Genomic DNA, 13,224 nt, shown 5'->3' with positions numbered 1-13,224 from the left:
CGAGTACTATATGAATTAATTAAAGTTGTTTCCCGAAGCGCTGGCTCTTCCTGATGTAGAAATATAGTTTTGAACAGAGTAGAGTTCCCCTAACTTCATACGGATGGATGTGATTAGTATCGTATTATTTTTTATTTCCCTTCGGTGAAAATGAGCCAAGCTTGTCGGGCATCATCCATTATTATCTGAACTTGAATCGCGCCAACAACGCTTAGATTAGGAAGGCGCTGTTGTACTGGTGAATTTTATTGAACTGTTCTGTGTGCATGCGTACTTATACAAAATATAAAATTCTGATTTTACTCCTATATATTTTATCTTTTCAGTTATAATTTTTTGACAACTTTACTATCAAAGCCGGATTTGAGCAGCAAAGATGTTATGGCAGTCACATTGTCCTTGTATACGGATGGGTTGACTACGACATTACCTAGTGTAATGTATAATCTTTATTGTTTAGCTGTTAACCCAGCTGTTCAGGAGAAAGCCTACAATGAGGTTGGTACTTTTTTCTATTAAGGTTGTAAAAATAGAATCGTATAATTCTTTGCGAAAATCATTAAAAAAATTAATTATCGAGATACAGAAGCGTTTATTTTAAAATTATTTTCTGTCGATTAATTAGATTATTCCTGAATTTTTTTTTTTTTTTGTTTACCAAGATATAAGGAATTAATACTTTCCTCATCTCGAGTTAGATTCCCAGAAAGGCTCTGGTATTTTTTCACTTATCGTTTCATTCATACGATCTTCCTCGTTAAAATACATGTATATACATGTCTGAGGTCGAGTAATATTAAAAAAACCCAAACGCAAATTTTCTGATGATCAGTGCCGATCTGGGATGCTGTGAAGCCGCAGAGCATTAAGTTCAAACTAAAAGAGAGGACGGTAAAGATACAGTTACTTTTATTTAGATTTGAATTTGAATATAATAACCGCCGTTTGATCTTTGGGTTTGCTCTAATGCGGTTGGCCAGAATTTAGACTAGACCTACATGCAATTAGGCTAGAACTGTTAGCGGTTTCTTTGTTAGTCCATCAGCCTTGCGAGGTCTTGTTAAAGATGTAATGTTCCACTATTCCAATCTACTAAAAAATTGTGAAATAGTATTGTTTTATTCGGTTTATTTTATTTTTAATTTGTCATTTAATATACTCGTAATAAATTTCCATCTACGTGAAAAGAAGTTAAAATAACAACACCCGGTCTACAAATCTCTAAATACATGTAATACTTCTAACTTTCTACCGGTTTTTTAAAAGTAAACTCTCTTCCAAGATGTTTGATTAAACTCAAACATCTATATATATATATATATATAGATATATATATATATATGTAAAGGTTTTTTTCAGTATGTTAAGAAATATTTTTCAGACTGTCAGCAGAGTTTTTTGATTCAGCATTCTCTGGTAATTAGTGACTTCTTTTTACATCTGATGTTTGAATTTAATAATGATTTTACATCTGATGTCGAATAATAATATTCATTACTTGGACGTAATGTATTTAGTTTTTGTTTTGATTCTGAGATTTTGTCGAAAAGCATTATATTGTAGGTTTTAGGGGTAAGACGTTATTTGAGTTGGTTATTGAAAGGCAAATGACGAGACGACTCCACACTCTTCTCTAGTAGCTCAACACTTTTAAATCCGACTTTTTTAAACAAGTGGGTTGGGTGTGGCAGACCTATCGAGTGGCCTCCAAGGTCACCTGCCTTAACACCTCTCGACAACTATCGTGAAGCCACTTGAAATCAGCGTATGAAAAAAAGCGTAATACAATAGAAAAGTTAGTTATAAGAATTCTCAGTGCAGTACAACTAATTCAAAATAACACTGTTGAAATACAGAAAATTACTGAAAACATTATTCGTCAGGCAGAGTGCTATATCCATTCTGGTGGAGAATATTTTCAGCAGTTTATAAGTCGGTTTTATTGTTTGTATTTGTAATTGTTATTTTTCCAAAATAATTAACGTTTTTGTTTTTTAGTATTAAAAATTTTGTTTCACTTAATACCTTGTTAAAATCTGCTACATCTTGATACGTTTTGTTTTAATAAACTTCAAAATTCTTACGTTTTAATTTAGTTTCTGTAAACTTTATTCGTACCGTTTACCTAGAATTAAATTCTCCGTAACTTTTGTTTAAAATATTTTTGCGTTTATTACTCGTTTAATAAACACGTTTTACACCAAACATAAAATAATATCATTTTGACCCCCCATCTTTTTCCTTTTATCCCAGGTTTGTCGAAAACTAAAAATACACTTCTGGGACTTTTTCATTTTTTGAGGTCAGATTTCATATAAAACCGCTAAATTTACCCCTTGATTTGGGTCCCGAGAATTACAGTTTAGCTTAATACCGAAGGAGCAGAAATCCTGTGCAAAATCTTTTGCCGAGCGAGATCGTTTTTCTCCGCTAACGAAGCGTTTCCGAACCTACGTTTACATGAACTTTCTTCTTTATTTTCATCAGTAGAACACGTCCTGAAAATTTATTACACTCTTCGTGAATACCTGTATATTTTATGCGCACGTACAAATATTATCTCGATTCAGAAACGTTTGATAAATTGAAGAATTAACAAAGGCGATGGTGTAAAAGGTACCGTACAAGAAATCATTTTACATTGTTAACACCGCGTGAATCTTTTCAAAGTCCAGCTTTTTACTAGTCGCTTATGTTTAAGAATAAGAAAAAAATTAGCGTTATAGATATATCCGATGGAGAATAGAACGATTAACATTATCGTTTGTAATCTGTAGATATTAAAGTGGAGTTTTCTCAAAACTAACCGATGTTGAATTTGCTCTTTTTCTTTCAGAATCTAATATCATGTTGTCTTAGACTAATCGTACTTAATAACCGAATAACAAAGCGTTTCTAATTTTCCAGCGTTTTTTTAATAATTCTTTTTAATTTTATTTAATGTTGTTCTATGCGTTTATATCTATATTTGTTTATGTGTTTCAGATAATACGACTTATTAAACCCGGCCAAGACGTTACAGCATCTACTATTAATGAACTAAGTTACGTTAAAAATGTTGTTAAAGAAACGTTCAGATTATACCCTATCGGAACCGAAATATCTCGCATTACCGATAAAGATATGATTTTATCCGGCTATGAAATTCCTAAAGATACTTACATCGATATCAACATGAATGTTCATTTTAAATCGAGTAAGTACTTTAAAGATCCGTTATCTTTTATTCCCGAACGTTGGATTCGGAGGGAAGAGGCCGATTTTATCGATCCTTTCATCTTAACGCCGTTCGGTTTCGGTACAAGAACTTGTATCGGTAGAAGATTTGCCGAGCAAGATTTGTATTTGATTTTAGCCAAAATATTATTAAGATTTCGTCTAGTTTATCCGGTCGATGAACCTCCTCTCGAACAAGTTTACAATACTTTACTGTTTCCGATGAGGCTGCTTAAAATTAAATTTATCGATAGATAAAAGCATTCTCTTACGATTCATTTTACCGATGATATTTTTAATTCTCATTTTATTTAAATAAAATTTTCTTTCTTAACTGTAAGATCAGAGCGTTGCGCATAACTAAGGCGAACAGTGTTTTTACAGATTTTGTACTGTCACGCTTTAAAAAAGTGTAGTTGCCCTCATTTAACCTAAAATACCCATTTTAGGATCTCTTCTCTAAAAAAAGTTTTTTATTTTTATACTGTTACGTCACATCGTAGCATTGCTACTTAGGATTTACGATTCTTGATACCTAAAACTTAATTTGTCATCTCGGATTTTTGTAATAAAACTGAATTATTATTTTTTGTTTGTTTTTCATTTAAATTTCCTTTTTTCATTCCATATCGGTTTACAAGATTTTGTTTTAGCTAGTACATTTTACGTAAAAATATTTGGAATCTGCGATAAATTATATTCTGTAAGTGTGAGCTGTATAGTTTAATTAAATGAAACATCGAAGAAAGATTAATTAAAATTTTTATTTCGTTTCTTCAAAACTGAATTTTCAGTTTTCTAGAGATGAGAATTAATTTTTTTTAACATCTATTTTAACGGTGTCAAACTCAATATTGTTTTTAAAAGAGATCGAAAGCGGTTTATTTTGTTTTTTTTTTTTAAGCTTTTCTTACCCGACAAGAAAGCGGACAGCGGTATGATCACTAGCATTCCACTATATGAGGTCTGTTCAGAAAGTAACCGAGCAGTTTTAATTACGCGCCAAAGGTAATATTTAGTGACGTACGGTGGGCAGCACCGTGTTCTACATAATCTCCTCTGTAACCACGTGTTCTTGAATTGTCGATATCTCGTTTAGTTTTCGTGATATTGTTATTTCAGTGAAAGGTGTTTAAATGATAATAATAATGATTTTTGCAATTTACTATTTTCGGGAGTAACGGGGAAACTTCACAGAGACCTTTCGACTTTTGAAAAGAGCTTATGCAGATGCTGCTCCGGATCGTAAGCATTGTTACGAATGGTTTTCACGATTTAGAAGCGGTCATCGGTCGATTAAAGATGAACCGCGACCAGGAAGTCCTTCGACTTCAACTGATGACACCCGCGTTCCGAAAATCAACGATCTGGTGCGGGCAAATAGTCGATCGACTGTCAGGGAACGTGCAGAAGGGGTTAGCATCTCGATCGGATCGTACGTGACATTTTGACTGAAAAATTGAATACGCATTGAGTAGCGGCAAAGTTTGCTCCTCGTTTGACGACCGAACAGCAGAAAGAGCATCGAGTGGACGTTTGTCAACGACTTTTTGAACAACCCGATGACGACGAAACGCTCACGCAAAGTATCACACCGGAGACGAAAGCTATTTTTACAGCTACGACATCGGTACAAAAGTTCAATCGTCACAACGGATCTTCACACCCAAGCAAGCACATCGGTCTCGATCCGACGTCCAAGCGATGCTCTCTGTTTTTTTAATTTTATTGGAGTTGTGCATTTTGAACGGTGGACGAGTTGAAACGGTAAGCCGTGAGTACTATCCGCGCGTTTTACAACGGTTACGTGAAAAAATCCGCAAAAAGAGACCAGAGCTGTAGCGGAACAACGCACGCTTCCTTCGCCGCACACTCAGCTTTGTGCCAAAAATCAGATGACTGTCCTCTCTCAGCCTTTCTACTCACCAGACCTGAATCCCTGCTATTTTCTTTTATTTTCAAAATTAAAATCGTCGATGAAAGAACGCCGTTTTGAGACTGTTGATGACATCGGACCTTAAAGACCATTTCAGATGAAGCTATCCAGGGTCGCTTAGCGAAGTGGAAACACCGCTGGGAGTAGTATGTGAATAGGGGAGGACAATACTTTGAAGGGGACAAGGACCAAAAATCTGTAAAATTAATTATAAAAAATAAAAAAAAAATTAAGTTCAGTTAATTTCTAAACAGACCTACAGACCTTCTCTTCTATACATTATACTGGGATGTTGTAGAACTTGTAATGTACATTATATAGATTTTCAGCGATTAATGATTAAAATTAACTATTTTTTTTTCTGTAATACGGTAATAGAAAAGCGATTGATAGACCGTTCGTAAATATGTTACCGTAATTTAAGACACGGTCAAATACCGATTGAATTTATTACCTTGTTTTTAATACTAATCATACATTTCTTGACAAAGCCGCTATTAGCATCGTTTAAAATATCACCGTCTAATTAAAACAATGCGTACACCTATTCTCGATTTAATTAAAAATAATTAAAAAAACCGATTTTCAAAATAATTATTCTAAATAAAAAAGTAATAAACTATTACAATTGCAGTGCGGTTTGTGGCAAAAGAAAGAAGAGGTTATTAAGTTTTCTTTTTTACCGTGCCAATAAGCTTCAACATGTGCGCTTTATTCGCTCGCAGAATGTCCAACCGATAATCTATTTCACGCCACGTGTCGGTCAATATTTCTTCGGTAACACTTGCAGCAGCTTCAGTTATTCTCAGTCTCAACGCGTCCAGATCAGGTACGGGTGTTGCATAGACTCTGTCCTTAGAGGAAAACGTCTAAGGGAGTTGTGTCTGGTGATCGTGGTGGCCAGGGAGTGGGACCGTCGCTCCCGATCCATCTGCCGTGAAACGATTCGTTCGTAAAATCTCCAACTAGTAATCCCCGAAGCGGTGGTGCGCCATCCTGCTGGAAAACCATCCTAAGTACTTGAGGTATAGCAAAGTATTGCAGCATATCCGGCTAAATGTTAGCCGTTATCGATCGCTCGATGAAAACGCAAGGGACCAATGATTCTGTTGCGCGTCAAACCGCACCGCACATTCACCTTAGGAGAATCTCTAATTTTTCCCCTGGTAAAGTACGGATTATCTGAGCCCCGTATTTTGACATTACGCGTGTTTATCTTTCCTGAGGTGTGGAAAGTAGCCCGGTCTGAAAAACACACTCGTTTTCGATATCGATCCGGTAAAAAATCTCGGTCACAAGGGCAGCACGAAGAGGGCCGTTTTCTGGATGTAGATGTTGCAGTATCTGAACTTTATAGCGTGCAACCTTAGTTTCTTGCGTAAAAATTTGTATACTGTCGACCAGGGAATACCTAGAGATGCACGTGCATACGAGATGCACGACGGGTAGATTTGGACGGGCGATGTAGAAGCGCTTGCTGCACAACCTCAACCTTCTCTTCGCTAACGGATGGCCGCCCTGTTCGCGGAAGGTCGACTACACTTCCACTCTCCTTAAGCTTTGTATATCGCGCAACGATACTCTTGCTATCAGGTGCCGGTCGTCCGTATTCCCTTCTAAAATCTCGCCGCACAGTCGATTTCGACTCGCGATACCGCAACACACATTACGCTTTCTCCTGGATCGACGCCATTTTATAAAAAAATTATCACATCGCCCTCTACTTGCGATAAACCGATATAAATAAAAACTCGATTGCTTTTTCTTTCTTTTGTCACAAATCGCACAGCTTTAACCGATACCTTTTTTGTAATCGTGGAGTGACTTTACAGACGCTTTGTATAAGGTAGATTTTAAGAAACGAATAGATAACTACTCCTTGAATAAAAAAAGAGGTTTTCTCAGCGTTTGCGTGGATGGTTTGAAGAAAACCGTAGTAAAACTTTGATCGGAGGAGCATCACCTGATTATAAAGTAAAAATAGATGCGATTAAAGCCCGTAGAAATTATTTAAATATAAACAAAAAATAATACACGTATTAAAAATTATTAAATCCATAAGACTACCGACTATAAAAAGTAATTCAATAATTCGTAAGGCGATAATGAAAATTATTTGTGCAAACATTTAATGCTAAAAGGGGTACAGAAAACTGAGATTTTTAAGTTAATTAAATCATCAACAGAGTAATAATTTTCTGTAAAACAAAATATTTTAATTTAGTTTTAAATTAATTGCCGGGAAGATTCTTTAAACGTTTGATAACAATTTATAAATAACGGCAAACCAAGCGTAACAAGTTGAAGTTTAGCATGTCGAAGTATCGTGTCGAGTTCATGAAAGAGGTTCGGGTCGCCTGGTTTGATCGAAGAGGATATTGTTATCTATTAAGAATAAGTGATTATTTACTATAAATATAAACATAAGGATAAGTTAACGTTTTTACTTTTTCATATATCGATCAGATAGTAGTTATTAAGTACTTTATTGTTATCGTTACATTATTCTCTAACTAAATGTATAAGAAGTTAATGAATCGAATCGTTTATTTTTTTCATTATGTAATCAAGTTTTATAATTATTGTTATTGTTATAATTATTACGATTAGTGTATCGTTATATTTGTGCCGTTAATCGTATAATTTAATTTATAATTATATTGTACCGTTAGATTTGTGTAAATTTAACTTAAAATGTTTTCAACATTTTAATCGCGCCGTAGTATCAGTAGAATTATATTCTTTTTTTATTATTAAATAATAAAATCTATATTTAAACGTCTGTTTCAAAATTAATAAAGGGATTTGAAAGTTATGTAATATTTATTACGTTTTACTTACGTCGATAAATTATACGTGAAACGAAAGAGAAACTCACACGGTTTTTCCTATTTGCAATGCGAGCACCGTGTCACACGGCACACATCCAGCCGATAGGAGAGTTTAACCCTATAGGAGAGCTTGTAACAGTCATTGTACAACTTAGCTAGCTAGCTGAGACGTCACTGGAATCGCTAATTCCGCGGCTAGCCTTCCTAACCTATTTCCTAGGATTACGCACAAAAGACTCTTACGCTTTCAACATTGTCTTCGGACACACTCTTGTTCCCTTTACAAATACAATCGGCGGTTTCAAATTATTTTTACCGTCTACCAATGTTATTCTCGCTCGGGAGATCGCAGCGTAACTTCAAACGGATCGCACGTTGAACGTTAATTACAGATTCACACTTTGCAAACTGCAAAACGCAGAACGTTTTCTGTTGGGGATCGTCGTCTTTGCTACTAGCGCTTTCAACCGGAAGGTACAGGAAGAAACAGTTTATGACCTTGAGCACAACTAAAATTGTTCGAGTTGCCCTTTCATTTGCTCATAATTAATCGACGTACACGAAACTTGAGAAACATTACGAAGCTTTAAAACACCGATATTCATTTTGAAACACGCGTATAAGTTATGTTGATATCTAAGTGTTTTATATTAACGTAAATTATGTTATTAAAAATCGTAAAATTTAATGGAATGTTTCGAAAAATTTGACTGAAAACGTAAAATAAAGAACTTTTTTTAAAGAAGTTGTTCAAAATTCAGTATATTCAACTCACTTGTCGCCATTTTGTCGGTAACAAACTAGAGGAAAATAAGCATTCATTTAATCTAGAAAACGATAACAAATAAACTTAAAAATAACTTTTAGAAAATAAGCCTATGCCACTATTATTTAAATGTTAAGCAATGTTAACGTTTTTCTGTATTATTCTTATATTTCGTAATCTATAATAATCAATTTTATCTATTCGTGCTTTAATAAAAATTTTTGTTTTCTGTATTTTTTTATAATTTCACTGTCCTTTGCAAATTTAAACTTCTTTTTATCTTTTCCGAAAATCGTCTCGGACTTCTTCGAAATTTGATTTATCATTTTTGGAACTATTTCCTGCTGTCGACTTATTTTTTTAATTTCTATAAATACGTATGAAGTTTATCTTTTACAATAATTACACGATAATTATTATAACTCGAAATTTATTTAAAAAAATCAGTTCTGGATAGCTGGTTGCTCTAAATTACCAGGTTTAAAATTTTAGCGATTTGACACTAATTTTCAGGTTAATACAAAGAATTATTTCCGATACAAAATGATAGAGATTTATCACAGATTTTTTTATAATGATAATTTTTTTTATTTTAAGAATATAGAGGCGGTATTTCAATATTTGTCAGTCGAGGGAAGAAAGAAAAAATAATTTGCATCAGAGAATTTTGAGTAATATTGTAACTTCAACCGCAATTTTTTACTTTTGTTTTTTGAAAGTAGAATACGTTTTTAAAAAGAGCGGTTTGACTATTGTGTCAAATCAATTTTTATAATATAAATATTTTAAAGGGATTTCAGGACTAGAAAGCTTGAACTGTTCAGTGCCGTTACTCATTCCTCAAGTAAAAAATGTTTTGAAGCAAACATGATTATCGTAATATTACAGTTTTTGTTAAATTATGAGAGAGGGGATTTATTTTATCGATCTGTAAGATTCATATTTATAGACATTAAACTACTCGAACGATCGGATAGCCCGTTTTTAAGTACGAAAAATTCATTCAGACATTTTGGGAGAGCTCCCAAATGATGATATTGTACTTTAGATGGAAGTTAATTATAAATATTTTAATGATAGGGGATATCCTAGAGTTTTATTAAGACGCTCCAAAATAAAAGAATACGGTTTGATTTTGTTACAAACAAAATCAACTTAATCGTTCCAAGAATGATAATTAATAATTTGATAAAACACCCAAAAGTTTGCTGTATGGCGAAGAGAAATACTATCGTTATCGATTAAGGAAATTCTATCCGCGCGATCTGAAGCGTTAATTACTTCTAAGAAGCACAATGGAATGGTTACTATCAATTTAATAATTTTTTTCGAATGTTTCAAAATTAATTGTGTAATTTGTGCATATTTTTACTTCTCTACAACAAACAAGAAATCAATACGATTCCAAAGGAGCGGGTACGCCAAGGAAACCCGAGTTGGATATTCAATTGTAATATTTCCATTTGTAGAAGTTCCTTAACGGACCGCAGTTTATAAATTTAGGCTTGGCGTAAAACTTATGCGTATACTTATTTATGTTTTAAACATAATTTTTTTACGATCGAGCTAAAGAAAGCTCTCTTGATGACACGACTACATAAAACTAAAAGTAATCTAACTACAGAAATTTTGTTAATTTCAAATGGCAATAATCTCATTAATATTGTCGTCTGTAATAGTTCAGTGCCTAGATAGCAACGAAATGTATTACGCTTTCTTTTAAAGAAGTTTACCGGTTACTTTTTCTCGTAAGAGTGTGCAACAACAAACATTATTTATTGATGGTAACTCGATAATAATTTCCTTTTGTCAAGATCTCTATTACGCGCTTATATATTAAGGCAAAATATTTGATATTCTTATAAAAACTATTTCAAGGCCAGATTTTTTGCTTTTTATCCTTCTTTTTACTCGGGAAATTATACAGTATAACATTTTCAGTAAGAATTCTCAATTAAATGTATATTAAACGTATTTAATCTTAAACTTACGATTGGAAAACAAAACAGCGTAGAATATATATACATTTCAGCTAAAATATATTAGTTAATTTACAACTGATATATTTTAGCTGAAAAAAAATCATTTTAGCTGTGTTTTTAACGATTTCAAGATTTTGGATAATTCTTTTCCTACCGTTTATTAACAATGTACCTCAGGAAAAGAAATGGATTCTACAAATTTGTAGGAAAAAAAGACATCAAAATAAATGAAGTGCGGTTTATGAAAAAAATAATTATAGAGATAAATTCATTACGAATATATTTTGTTTTCATTTTTTTTTTTGTCTGCCTCAAATCTAAACTCGGGTGCTAAGAAACAATCGCGTAAAAGAAAAAACGTTCATGTACTGTAAATACCAAACGACAGGGATGTAAAAAAACTGTACTTTTAGAGTCGTTCACCAGATCGCGTTACTTCCATTATCATACGTAGCGCATGCGTCAGTGTATTGTACAAAATCGACGTTGTTGTCCTCTAGTTAACTCGATTCGCTATTCTTGTATTTGTTAGGACTGGGGTGTTCCCGCGTTAAGAAGTATCCTTTTCGCTTAGTTATTGGATAAAACGGTTTTATAACAGAATATAGAAAGTTGTTTTTTTATAAAAATTTTAGTACCTATATTTACTAAATATTTTTAATTTTATTGTCGTCCTTAACAGCGGATAATCTGAAAAGAATGTCGTCTGCTAACGGTGAAGAGGAAACTGACGAGTAAGTACCTATTTGTGATTTTTCTTAAAATTTTATTCACGTTAATTTAATCAAACTGTCCCCTCTAAACGCATTACATAAACTTTTACCGTATCTACGTATTACGAGCAGGATATAAACTCAAATAAGACGATCGGCTTGCACGATGTTTGACTGGAAACTAGACTGTTATAAGCGTACATTTATAAGAATTTAGCAGCAATATTAAAATGACATTACTATTTTACTACGTTGTCTGAACATACCCTAAAACAAAGTAAATATTTTAAAAAGAAATTTTATTTGTCAATTTTATCGATAAAATTAACCTATATTTTTGTTGTCTAATAGTCGAATAATTTTAAGTTCGTAATCGTAAATCGGTACTTACATTTTCTTTCTACTCCGAACTAAGAATGTACTGCTCCTTGTATTATTTTCGCGGTTAAACTTATAACAAATTATATAATTTATTAATAAACAAACAACTTGTTACTATTTTTCCGTGTCTAACATGTAACGTATTAAATTTTCTAATCCGTTAAATTTAATTTAATTTACAAATTTCATCCCAAAAAGGTATTTTTATACAAGTTATTTTTTAGTCAAAATATTGTTACGAAAAAATGTTAAGTAGTCGTGATGAACTTTTTTTCAGCCGTAAAATCGGTCGTTGTACCTCATGTATTCCATTCCTCAACCCTTTCTTTGTTAATTATACCTGTTTCTCTCTTTCTTTACGCGTATCCCGTACTGCAGGTTTACATCCGTTGTACATGTGCGCATGGATGTTATAGTCGAGTGTATATTCCGCAGTTTATATTTATTGTCAATTTCTTGCTTGTCTAACGTCTTTTTTTTAATGACGAAGGATTTACTGGTTTTTTAACGTTAGAATATTTATTTTATTGTAATTTTTGCTATTATACTTTCGTTATTAATTTTTCGACGTTTTATTATTTAAAAATTTAAATAATGAATGTTAAATTTTTTTAAATGAAATTATAAATCGGTCTGATATTTTCGTTCACGTCGAATCGTTTCGTATCTCATTGTAATCTGTATAGCCGTCTTAGAGTTAGAGATACAAACAAATAAATTTAACATCCGAGCCCGCTACTCTTTACCGAGATATTCGGATTAAAAAATAGTTACTGCTCGGGTTCGATTCGTTTATTTGTTTACGGTAACGTATCTCGGTAGTTTAATCGTTTTTTCTAATATTTAAATTATTTTTTAAATATCTTTTCATAACGGTGTTGTAAAGATACATTCATTTGTCGGAGTGAAAATTTATCTTCGCATTCAAAATGCTTTCCCTTAAAACGATGCACCAGCACACGTTTGTAGTCGCGATTCAGATAATTGAAATTAAGTACCGTTGTCGACATCGTTATCGTTACATTTTTTGTAACCGAATGTATAAAACTCTTAATGAATCCAAGTGCTTTTTTCGTTGTGTAACAAGTTACGTAACAATTATACAATTAGTGTACATATTGTACCGTTATTTTCATGCAAATTTAACTAAATGCTATTACGTTTTATTCACATCGCAGTACCAGTAGAATTTTATTTTTTTAAAAAAAGAATGATACTTTACGCAGAGCCAGTCAATTAAGAAATAAAAATAAAAAAAACCCTATAAGTCTTAAAATTTAACCAAAATGTTTCAAAAGATTAATATTAACATAGTTCGACACAATTGCGCCCATGACGTAGCCGCTGAAAGACGGTAGAAAATAGATCTATTCCATTATTATTTAAACGTTAAACCTTT

The 13,224-nt window shown here is 32.8% G+C and overlaps 2 protein-coding genes across 6 annotated transcripts in view; both read left to right on the top strand.

Annotated features, from left to right (window-relative positions):
• LOC142329766 (putative cytochrome P450 CYP44) overlaps window positions 1–8,982 on the top strand; it is a 45,589-nt gene extending 36,607 nt beyond the window's left edge. For all 4 annotated transcript variants that reach the window (XM_075374540.1, XM_075374538.1, XM_075374539.1 and 1 more), the window contains exons 5-6: window positions 327–498; window positions 2,986–8,982. In XM_075374540.1, coding sequence (XP_075230655.1) covers window positions 327–498; window positions 2,986–3,474 — 661 coding nt within the window. In that variant the 3' untranslated portion in view covers window positions 3,475–8,982. The remainder of the gene's footprint in view (window positions 1–326; window positions 499–2,985) is intronic.
• A 2,249-nt stretch (window positions 8,983–11,231) lies between these two features.
• Window positions 11,232–13,224, top strand: part of LOC142329745 (uridine phosphorylase 1) — a 114,748-nt gene continuing 112,755 nt past the window's right edge. For both annotated transcript variants that reach the window (XM_075374493.1, XM_075374492.1), the window contains exon 1: window positions 11,232–11,465. In XM_075374493.1, coding sequence (XP_075230608.1) covers window positions 11,431–11,465 — 35 coding nt within the window. In that variant the 5' untranslated portion in view covers window positions 11,232–11,430. The remainder of the gene's footprint in view (window positions 11,466–13,224) is intronic.

This window comes from Lycorma delicatula, chromosome 9 (assembly GCF_047948215.1).
Source record: "Lycorma delicatula isolate Av1 chromosome 9, ASM4794821v1, whole genome shotgun sequence".
NCBI lineage: Eukaryota > Metazoa > Arthropoda > Insecta > Hemiptera > Fulgoridae > Lycorma > Lycorma delicatula.
Note: the sequence above shows the minus strand (reverse complement) of the source record. Positions and strands in the feature narration are given on the sequence as shown.